The following is an 11,662-nucleotide window of genomic DNA, read 5'->3' as shown; positions in this document are numbered from 1 at the left end:
GAGGATACTCTTAATAGAGGCAGTCCATTTCTCTGTATTCTGTCCTGGAACGATGACAACTATCTACTGCAGCAGTACCCAAACACAATCAGTCAATCTACCCCCATGGCTAAGTGCCAGCCGTTTGGTTGTACCTGCTCTTGCAATGTTCTGTGAAAGTTAACGGTGAACCTGTGTGTGTGTGTGTGTGTGTGTGTGTGTGTGTGTGTGTGTGTGTGTGTGAGTATCTATGTTTTCATTTGGCTAACTTTTATTTTTTCTGTGTGTCTGTTCTGTCATTCCCCGTGCTTCAGATGTTTGACTGGATCATGCACAACAAGGGTTTGTTCCTGGCAGGCTACACAGAGATTGGCAACAACCACCCCCACGCCATAGAGCTGCAAACCCAGCACAACCACTTCGCTATGAACTGCATGGTAAGATGCGCGCACACACACACACACACACACACACACACACACACACACACACACACACACACACACACACACACACACACACACACACACACACACACACACAAACGCCCACAAACTGATTCCCCACAGGAGGTAATGCTTTTCCACCCACTTGGACTATCGGGTCCGTGCCCTGCACTCTACAATCATATAGTTATTGCACTTAGCGTCAACCTCTAGTGCTGTGTTTGAGTGTTTGTTTGGAGCAGCTTGTGTGCACACTTGTTCTTTATCTACAGTCGGCCTTACGTAACAGTTATGAAACCATTGAGAGGAGTAATCAATCTAGTCGCTCAAATTTTTTCATTTCATTTTCACCCAATGTGGAGTGCTTAATTTACCCACGACCCTCTGTTCAATGGTCTCTTTCCCTCTCTCTCCCTGTCCCGCCGTGCAGAACGTGTACGTGAATATCAACCGCATCATGTCAGTGGGCAACCGACTGCTGGAGTCAGGTCACTACGCCTCCCAGCAGATCAAGCAGATCTCAGGCCAGCTGGAGCAGGAGTGGAAGGCATTCGCCGCGGCGCTGGATGAACGCAGCACGCTGTTGGAGATGTCCGCCAGCTTCCACCAGAAATGTGACCAGGTGAGTCAGACACAAAAATGATAACACAGGTGTAGGGCTGTTTTGTGTGAATAACCGTTCTAAACTGAAAGATAGTAATTTCTTTATCATATAAGACAAATAAGCACAGGGAGTCTTCACATTTGAGAGATTACAACCAGTACATTTTGGACATTTCCCTTTTAAAAATGACTTAAATTGATGAATCGATAATTAAAAATGTTGCAGATTAATGTTCTGGCGATCAACTGATTGAATAATTGTTTTAGCTCTACTGAATTCGAAAGAATATAGAAAATCATCTAGTATTTCCAGCCCTTTAGCAAACCTTCCCAGCATGTCTAAAGCTCATTCATTAATCACAGTATTTGTTGTTTGTTTGATTCTTGGAAAAACTATTCCTTCAAGTCCAGTACAGTGGGAACTGAAGTCAGTAAAACTCACATTGATGTACCTTTGGAACCAGCTGAGGTGTTGATCTTGATCTGACATGCACACACTGTAGGGGTTGTAAAATTCTCATTTGGCCTCATTAAATCTATAACATATGCGTTACATTAACATATATTTACATACACATATGCATGCTTGTTAGTCGGGCCACTATGGAAAGATTTATGGCCTGAAAAAGCACACAAGCAGAATCCCAACTAGGGAACATGGGTGGTGCGACTTTTCCGACCTGGAATATTGCTGTCATCAGATCAGCCTTTCATGTTTGTGAGCTAAAATAGAAACGGCTTCTTCTTCTTTTTTTTCTCAGAGGTTTCACCCCAACCTTTTCTCCTCCACACATACCGAGAAGCTCATTTCACGTCTTTGTTCTACTCATGTCTCTTATTCCAATTATAATGGGAGAGATGTTTAAAAGGCAATAATGAGATGAGAACTTCAACTTGTGATATTTCTTTGAGGTCAGCCTTGCTGATTATTTGTTTTGTTTTCCTCCCCTCCCACAGGGGTGTACTGCAAGTTCTTGGAAAGCACCACAGGCCAATAAACAGCACATTCAGCCATGTATAATGTTTCTGAAAAAACTTTGAGAGCTCATAACCATAAACAAGGACATTTCAGCATCTTTAAGCTCAGTAATAATTATAAATAATAATTCCTGTCATGCACGTGACTCCTTGGAAGATCACGGCGTGTCTCATGTGGAACGCTTTACATCTGAGGGGCAGTGTGTGTAAATGTAAGTGTGCGTTTCTTCCCCTGCAGTACATGAGTAACGTGGACTCGTGGTGCAAGGCGTGCGGCGAGGTGGATTTGCCCTCGGAGCTGCAAGACCTTGAAGACGCCATCCACCACCACCAAGGCCTGTATGAACACATCACTGCTGCTTACTCTGAGGTAATACCACACTTCACCTCTACATATACAGTGTGCAAAACAATTAAGAGTAGGAAATAACATTTTACATCACACTAAAGCACGGACTGTTTAATTTGCAGCAATATCCTTGTTTTATCCTAGTTTTTAATACACTTCTAAGAGTGACAATTGGGTCAATTTTGTTATTAGAACATAATTCACATACAGTAACTGGGGTAGCTTTTCTCTGTTAGTGAAATTTATACTTTAAAATTAAGTTTCTCTCACAAACTCTGGAAAATGCAGCTCTCGTATTGTTTGGGGAAGAATTACATTTTGTACACTAGGATAAAGTCAAAATTACAGCTACGTCTACACAGTAGAGGTGCAACGATGAATCGATTAGTTGTCAACTATTAAATTAATCGCCAACTATTTTGATAATCGATTAATCGTTTGAGTCATTTTTTTATTAAAAAAAAATAAGATTTCTCTGATTCCAGCTTGTTAAATGTGAATATCTTCTAGTTTCTTCTCTCCTCTGTGACAGTCAACTGGATATCTTTGAGTTTTGGACAAAACAAGACATTTGAGGACGTCATCTTAGGCTTTGGGAAACACTGATCCACATTTTTCACCATGTTTTGACATTTTTATAGATCAAACAACTAATCGATTAATCGAGAAAATAATCGACCGATTAATCGACTATGAAAATAATCGTTAGTTGCAGCCCTACTACACAGTACTACTCTGTACTTCAAATTTAATTTAAAATAGATGACTACTTTTACACTGAGAATATACAGTATAAAAGGAATTGCAACTGTAAACGTTTTATTGTGTTTCTCACTAATTCCTCCTTTGTGGCTCTTTCATTTATCATTTCCCTTTTTTAAGTTACTAAATGTTGCATCAAAAGTGTGCACTTTCCCAGGCAATTATCCACATAGTTTGCTGGCTGTTGGTATTTGCAGGATGTTTATATTTCTAGGTGAAGTCAAATACAAAACGTATTCATGCCACTATACTTTTCATTGCTAGTGCTTTTCACTCCTGTGCATTCGTGTAGTAGTGGTGAGTTCAACATGACGTGACAACTTATTTTCGAACTCTTCCTCAGGTGAGCCAAGATGGCAAAGCCCTGTTGGACAAGCTACAACGACCTTTGACCCCAGGCAGCGCTGATTCACTGACAGCATCAGCAAACTACTCCAAGGCAGTGCACCACGTCCTGGACATCATCCATGAGGTGCTGCATCACCAGAGACAGCTGGAAAACATCTGGCAACACCGCAAAGTGCGGCTGCACCAACGTCTGCAGCTCTGTGTCTTTCAACAGGACGTCCAACAGGTACACACAGACACACACATACATGCTGTATATATGTTTTTGTTTATATGCATTGCACACGTGGTAATTCCAAGACCAAACTTAATTGCCAGTCTTATGAGAGAGGTTAGACAGTAATTTGAAAATTGCTGGGTAGTCTACTGGTTAGAAGAATTCTGCTCTTAATAGAGGGTTTGATCCCAGCAGCAACCATGTTTCCTATCAAAATGTCCTTGAGCAAGTTGCTGGAACCTTGCGTCTTCACTCGTCATGCGTTTCAGTGGAAAAGAGCTTTGGATAAATGTCTGAAATGTTTCCTCTGCAGAGTAAAGGCTTGAAAACGAGCATAATGAGAATGCCATAATCGAGTGGTCCAAAATGATGATGCAGTTGCACACTGTCCAAAAATCATGGGCATTCCTGAGAGCGTTGACATGGCAACTGTTGCTATGGCAACTGAATTGGGTCATATGTTCAAGCAGATGCTGTTCATCCCTTAACGCTATGAAGGACAGCGTGCAGATAGAGGAGTGCAAAACAGAAAGGCTCAGTGCAACGCCTTGTAAAATGCTGATCATTATTTCTGTCATTCCTCTTCTCTTACACACTCTTTTAATTATCATCAACACTTGTGGCTTATCTACCACCTTAGAGCACCCCCTTGTGGATGCCTATTTCCTAGTGCCAGTCTCACTTTATGGACATGTGGCCTCTCTGCACAGGTGCTGGACTGGATAGAAAACCACGGCGAGGCCTTCCTCAGCAAACACACAGGTGTGGGAAAGTCCCTCCACCGAGCCCGAGCTCTACAGAAACGGCACGAAGACTTCGAGGAAGTGGCACAGGTAGCTTGGTTCTGTTTCTGTAACTCTCACTTTCCACAAAGTTTAAGCCAATATATCAATGTGTCGATAGTTGCATTTCCTCATGTTAAAATAGCACAGTGTCAGCCACCACTCATATTTTTGTGTTTTTTCCATTTTATTTATTCATTTTAATTTTATGGGTTTTTTTTTTTTTTTTTTATTTCTGAATGACACTTTGATACTTTAAGTACATTTTGCTGAAAATACTTGCATACTGTTGTGTGACATTTTCAATGCAGAACTCTTACTTGTAATGGAGTATTGTTGTACTGTTGCTTTGACACAAGGATCTCCCGCCTCCACTGCTAAAAACTGACAAAAATTGTGTAGAAGTGCCCAGAATAGCAGCTCTGATCAGCTAAATAATGCATAATATCAACCTTCTGATACCCTACCTTAATGCAGCCATTTGTTTCTGTAGCATCTTTCTCTTCCTCTTTATTTTACTTTCACCCCCTCTTATGTCTCCATTTCCTCTCACTATTTATCTCTGTGCAGCTCTACTATCACTGAATCTATCAGTGTACACGTCTCCTGCATTTCCTGTTTTTCATTTTCTCCCTGCCTCTTCTCTTTCGCTCTCTGCTTGTGTTCCGAATATGTTTTACTTGCATTATACCGTCTTCCAGGGTTAATCCATCTCTGTCTCTCTCTCCGTCCCCCGACCTCGGTGTAGAATACGTACACCAATGCAGACAAGCTGCTGGAGGCGGCCGAGCAGCTGGCCCAGACGGGAGAGTGTGACCCAGAGGAGATCTACCAGGCCGCCCACCAGCTCGAAGACAGAATCCAAGACTTTGTTCGCCGCGTGGAGCAGCGCAAAGTCCTGCTGGACATGTCTGTCGCCTTCCACACGCACGTCAAAGAGGTAGGCAGGGGAGGATGACGTAATGCTGAAGTGGATGGTGGGCTGTTTGTTAGTGTGGATGAGAGCTTTCACGGTGCTCTCTGAGCAAGAGGGAAATAATTACCAGATGGAATTGAATATGTGTGCGTTGTTTTTGCTTTTATACAGTTAGTCACATAGAGATGGACATTTCTCAGTCCTCACCTCATAAACAAGGATAATTTGGTGACAAGGATCGGCTAAGGTGACTATCAAGGTTATAGTGCGTTCCATTAACTTTGGAAGCCGGAGCTGGGAATGACGTCACACCCGAGTTGACTGCTTTACATTTAACAGGGCGGAATCCACAGTGGGATTTTCTCTAGCCAGGTTAGCCATTGTTAGCAATACCAGTTGGTAACAGCGCATTAGGCTGTGTTTCTAACTTTGAACTCAGAAATTCTGATTTCCCGAGTACAAATTGTACGCGCTATTAGGCTTGACCATAAAATATAGGTGAGGGATTCAGGATCGATGGCAGTTACTGAACTGTCCTCTGCGAGTGTCATTACAGCTTTCGTAATGGCAAATGTGACGTTAAATTAGCGTTACTAATGGTTGGCATGTTGGGGTGGGATCACAGTGTGTGTGTGTGTGTGTATTCTGTGACCAGAGTGAGAATTAAAAGAGGTGCAGACCAGTGTGAGTTTAAATGCAAGTCCATCAAACCAATGTGTTTTTAATTTTGGGTCTACCTAAATATTTGATATGACAGTTACCAAAAAAGCTCGTTAGGATAGTATAAGAACACTTTGCTGTAAAAAAAGAAATACACACGGTGCTCATGAATGTCCTCCTGTAGCTGTGGACGTGGCTGGAGGAGCTCCAGAAGGAGCTGCTGGACGACGTTTACGCCGAGTCGGTGGAGGCCGTCCAGGATCTGATCAAACGCTTCGGCCAGCAGCAGCAGACCACGCTGCAGGTCACCGTCAACGTCATCAAGGAGGGAGAGGATCTCATCCAGCAGCTCAGGTACACACACCTGAATCCAAATGAAACCAGTGCTTAGCATTAATGACAAATGATAGTTACAGGGTTTCCGCGGGGTCTCAAAAAGTCTTAAAGTATGCTGGAGTATTGTGTTCTAGGTCTTAAATCATTTTATACAGGTCTTAAATTTCCCTACGTCCATGTAACGCTCTAATGCTCACTGAAAGTTAATTTTTTATTCTGTGATGTTGTAGTTCTTTCTTTCGCTCGTCCAAATATAATTTGCTGTTTATGTACAGATCATTATTACTCGCTTTTATTCATATTTACTTTGCAAGTACTTTTGTGACTCTGCATTTTGTTGAACTTTTATGTTGTGATATAGGTCTTAAATTTCATTCATAAAGGTCTTACAAATATCTTAAATTTGACTTGTTGAAACCTTCAGAAACCCTGAGTTAGATGTTCTGTAAAAAGCAAATGAAGAGTGTTGTACAGGAGAATTTTTTTTAGGAAATAATTCAGAGCCATGTCTACTTATTTTACACTTCTAATGGAGCTCTTAAGGTAATTCTTCCGCTATGTGATACCGTATACGTGTTTTCTTGTTTTAACAGTGGACACATGCGTGTCAACTATGGAGGCATTATTCTCTGTCCAGTAACCTTCTGTATTCTAAAACTAGAAGTGTAACTAAATCCAAACAATGACACTAAAAACGAAACAAAACTAAAAAGGGTACTCTCCGTCTGAAAGTGAGCTGAAACCAGCCTAAATTTCACTTCTAATAAATCAGGCAACTAGAGAGTAAAACCAATAAACTGACTCCATCAAATCCTCTAAACCACTTAAAAAATACTTAGACAGGGAACCCAGCAGTGGAAGAAAACAAGATAATAATGCACATGCAATGTCCAGCCAATGATGCAGTAAACCCCTGCGCCAATCAGTGACAATAAAAAGTGTAAAAAAACAAAACAATGCAAACACATTTTTAGGTCTACTTACACAATGGTCTTCTTTTAGTCTTTCCGATACCTGAACTTTATATATATATAATCTCCCTGATCGGGACATCCCTAATTTTAAATAGTACAGTAACTGTATAAAACAGTAGTGCAACTGAAATTAGCAACGTTAGTGCCACCGCTCGAAACTAAAGCTTTGCATACTTTACACGTCGCCCTTTTCCTGGTAGGATTTTCCCATGTAAAATATTGTCATATTTCTGACATTTTGCCAACACTAGCTCTGACTAATGTTACCTGAACGTTACACTCTCCGCTAGCAGACCGAACTGGAAATGAATTCTAATTCTACTGCTCTAAAAACAGTAGCTGCCAGTGGCAGAACAGTGCTCCGATACCGGTACAAGTATCAGAACAACTCTAGTGAATATGTAAATAATGAATAGTCATTGTGCCATTTTAAAAAGACAGTAATGAGATGCAAGAAAACTAGAACAAAGAAAGCTGAGAGGATGGGAGGAGGTGTTGGAGAGGTGGATGCAGTTGACCCTCATTCTCCAAACTCTTTTTCATACAGAGGATGTTCCAGTCCCTCTTCATCCACCCCCCTTTTTTCTTTCTTCTCTTTCTCTCCATTCCTCTCTCTCTGGTGTATTGGCTCCACAGTGAATTCTTACATAAGTCTGCTTTTATAAGCGCCAGTTTAATTGTGTGGCAGTCTCCCCGGGAGGCAACTGTAACTCTACACACCTTGTGTGTGTGTGTGTGTGTGTGTGTGTGTGTGTGTGTGTGTGTGTGTGTGTGTGTGTGTGTGTGTGTGTGTGTGTGTGTGAGACTGTGCTGTATGTGCTGCACACATGCGTTCATGACTGTGCATTTGAGGGTCACGCTGAATAATCAACCCAAAGCCGATCAGAATCTGTCTGACCTCCACTGTCTTTGCCTGCTCATATTTAACTCACTGGTGTCAGTGTGTTGGTGCATCATGCATGTGTGCATCTGTCAGATTGATGAATCAGGATCTGTATGACCCGTTTAACTTTCACACATAATCTGCGCTCCACATTATGTGCACCCTAAGAACTCTGTTTGAGATATATATATATATATATATATATATATATATATATATATATATATATATATAAATATAGAATTTTTTTAGACCTAATTCTTGATAAATTGTGTAAAGAAGTGTCTTTACACAATGTATCTAGAATTAGTATGTATAAAAATAAACATTATGAGCTCAAAGTTCTGGTTCTTACAGCGCATAAAATGACCACAATTATTTGGCTTAAACTCTGGAGTTATGAAAGCAAATATTGAAAGAGGTAAACTGCATAGAGGATATTACAGCTAGTACTTTTCTTACTTCTTACATTTAATGTGTTATAAGGTTATGCCTAATCTTAAAGTAAATGGCATGTTTTGGGGGTGAGTTATAAATGTATCTATGTATGCGAGTGTCTATGTGAATAGATGTTGGTACAGTATGTGTATATAGCCAGTATCTATTAAAGAATATTTCAGGGTACAAATGTACCCTCAGTCTTTTTTTCTTCGATTAATTCATTCATTTTACTCAATTAAATTTTATAAGTTCCTTAAATACTCAGTTCACTACTGCCTTTGTTCATTCATTGGTGTTATTTCCTCATTTAACATACCTTTATTAACATAACATCGTGTAGGACTTTAGAAGGAAAAAGGATTTAGGGGAAATCATAACATAAAAAGTCAGTCTACAAAATTCAGTCTTGAAAATTAAATTTTAAAGTTGTGTTCGCTTTCTTCAGGCATAACTATCCAAAATTAAATGAACATCAGCTCCTTTCTTGAAGTCTACTGCGTTGCTATATTACAGTTCAATAAGCCGCTGTAGGCTGTGCTATGCAGCAGTTTGTAGAGCAGCTAAGTTTGCTTGGCGTCATGCCCAACTGTGTCTTTATAGCAGTTTTTTTTTTTTTTTTTTAAGGTGCACAGCGCTGCCTCTCACCACTTCTTGCTTAATTGTGTGTTACTGTTGCAGGGACTCGGCCATTTCCAGCAACAAGGCGCCCCACAACAGCTCCATCAACCACATCGAGAGCGTCCTGCAGCAGCTGGATGAGGCACAGGCTCAGATGGAGGAGCTCTTCCAGGAGAGGAAGATCAAACTGGAGCTCTTCCTGCAACTGCGCATCTTTGAGAGGGACGCCATCGACGTGAGTCTGCTTGGGAGGAGGGGGGAGTGTGTGAGGTTTTTGCTGTGTGTTCAGTATGTGTCTGTGTTAAAGTGACCGTTGGTGAAAGCAAGACATGTTACGCAAACCATTGAAGAGTTTGGAAAAAAGACACTTAATTGTTATTTTCCCTGAGCAAGCGTCATTGAAAGAAAAAAACAAAACAGATCCAATGACCTTTCAGCATTGTAAATACATGCTCAAGGTTTTATGTGGCCTCTGAGACGTGGAATCTTATTGTCCTTCCTCAGATCATCTCTGACCTGGAGTCGTGGAACGAGGAGCTGACGGGTCAGATGAATGATTTTGACACGGAGGACCTGACGCTGGCCGAGCAGAGGCTGCAGCACCACGCTGACAAGGCCCTGACCATGAACAACCTCACCTTCGATGTCATCCACCAGGGCCAGGAGCTGCTGCAGTACGTCAACGAAGTCCAGGCCTCCGGTGAGTCCAGCGCCCAGACTCTACTGCACCATGCCATCCAGGGATCCATTGGTCTCTGATAGAACCAAAAACTGCAGTCTGTTAACTGTATTAACAATCACCTTCCTTTGTGTTCATTTCCTTTTATACTGCAGTTTGCTTTGTCCTCTTTGATCAACTTTCCTTAAGGAAAAAAGAAAAGAAAAAGAAAGCATCGCTGGCTTTCTCTTTTTTCTTTTTTTTTTTTGCTTTTACATTTTCTTTAGAATTTTTTCCAGGCACTAAAAGGTCTTAAAAAAATATTGTGAAATCTGCAAACACTCTCCTGTTCTGTATCTGTCCTCCTGTGATGCTGCTCTTATAAGCTATTAGATCTCAAAAGCTGTGAAGTAGAAGTGAAGACATGTTAGACTGTCAACCTGGTCGCCACATCAGTCACCATTCAGCTGAGTGTTAAAGTGGGATACAGCTAGGGTTGGGTACTGAAACCCGGTGCCAATATGGCACCAGTTCCTAGACGACCGGTATCTAACGCACCAAATGGCAATGCAGATTTTAGTGCCTCATTTCAGTGCCACTCAAATGCCTGTGCTGCCCTCTGGTGCTCTGAATAGGACATTACAGGCAACAGAAACATCACTGCATGTGACGCTAGTTAACATTACACTTGGCAGCAGGTAACGTTGGCCATACGTATATGTATATTTGACCATATTGCCTTAACAATAAACAGGCCGTTCCTTACTGTCACCAACTGTCATTTTGTGCCTTTTTACTTTTTTAAGTATCGGCACCTACAAAAATGTCACTTTAGCACCGGTATTGGAAACAAAAAAAACGATACCCAACCCTAGGTACTGCTCATGTTCACTGTTGCTGCACAGATTTCTGTGTTGGCTACATTAGTTTAATATTGATACTGTGTAGGTGTCGCGGGTCAAATTCAGTCAGCGTTTGTGGTGAGAGGCACCCACTCACTAACCATAATAACTCACCTGTGATCTCACATGCTAATAGGTGCTCTCTAAAACAGCACAAAGAATGGTTACATCATGTCATGTGTATTGAAACATACTGATAATATTATTCATCGAGCACTTATTAGAATCGAGGTAAATTTGCTTTACAAGACTATTACAAATGTAAGTAGTAACTAAGACGTTAAGGGATAAAAGTATTTGAAGTTAATTGCAACGGTGGGCAGAACTTAAACAGAACTGCAGCTACTTTAGGTAGATGTGTACTGTATCCATCCAAAGTCTAATGTGTGTCTTGCCTCCAGGCGTTGAGCTGCTGTGTGACCGAGACGTCGACATGGCCACGCGGGTTCAGGACCTGCTGGAGTTTCTCCACGAGAAGCAGCAAGAACTGGACTTGGCAGCCGAGCAGCACCGGAGACACCTGGAGCAGTGCGTCCAGCTGAGACACCTGCAGGCTGAAGTCAAACAGGTAGGACACACAGTCTTACAACTGTTTGCAGGCCAGGATATCTGCAAGTATTAAAAATAGTGTTGGATTGGTGACATTTGAACACAGCTTTCCTCTGTTTTTTTTCAGGTTCTGGGTTGGATACGTAATGGCGAGTCGATGCTGAACGCTGGTCTTATAACAGCCAGCTCCCTACAGGAAGCTGAACAACTGCAGAGGGAACACGAACAGTTTCAACACGCCATTGAGGTGAGACACTGTCT

At 41.5% G+C, this 11,662-nt stretch overlaps 1 protein-coding gene across 10 annotated transcripts in view; it reads left to right on the top strand.

Annotated features, from left to right (window-relative positions):
* Positions 1-11,662, top strand: part of LOC116041222 (triple functional domain protein) — an 80,273-nt gene that overhangs the window by 43,223 nt on the left and 25,388 nt on the right. For all 10 annotated transcript variants that reach the window (XM_031287106.2, XM_035993079.1, XM_035993077.1 and 7 more), the window contains 11 exons: positions 294-416; positions 856-1,047; positions 2,245-2,376; positions 3,461-3,691; positions 4,393-4,515; positions 5,213-5,404; positions 6,225-6,394; positions 9,353-9,527; positions 9,797-9,992; positions 11,254-11,420; positions 11,529-11,648. In XM_031287106.2, coding sequence (XP_031142966.1) covers positions 294-416; positions 856-1,047; positions 2,245-2,376; positions 3,461-3,691; positions 4,393-4,515; positions 5,213-5,404; positions 6,225-6,394; positions 9,353-9,527; positions 9,797-9,992; positions 11,254-11,420; positions 11,529-11,648 — 1,821 coding nt within the window. The remainder of the gene's footprint in view (positions 1-293; positions 417-855; positions 1,048-2,244; positions 2,377-3,460; positions 3,692-4,392; positions 4,516-5,212; positions 5,405-6,224; positions 6,395-9,352; positions 9,528-9,796; positions 9,993-11,253; positions 11,421-11,528; positions 11,649-11,662) is intronic.

The sequence above is a fragment of the Sander lucioperca genome, chromosome 16 (genome assembly GCF_008315115.2).
Source record: "Sander lucioperca isolate FBNREF2018 chromosome 16, SLUC_FBN_1.2, whole genome shotgun sequence".
In the NCBI taxonomy this organism is placed as follows: Eukaryota; Metazoa; Chordata; class Actinopteri; order Perciformes; family Percidae; genus Sander; species Sander lucioperca.
This window is presented reverse-complemented; position numbering and strand designations above follow the sequence as displayed.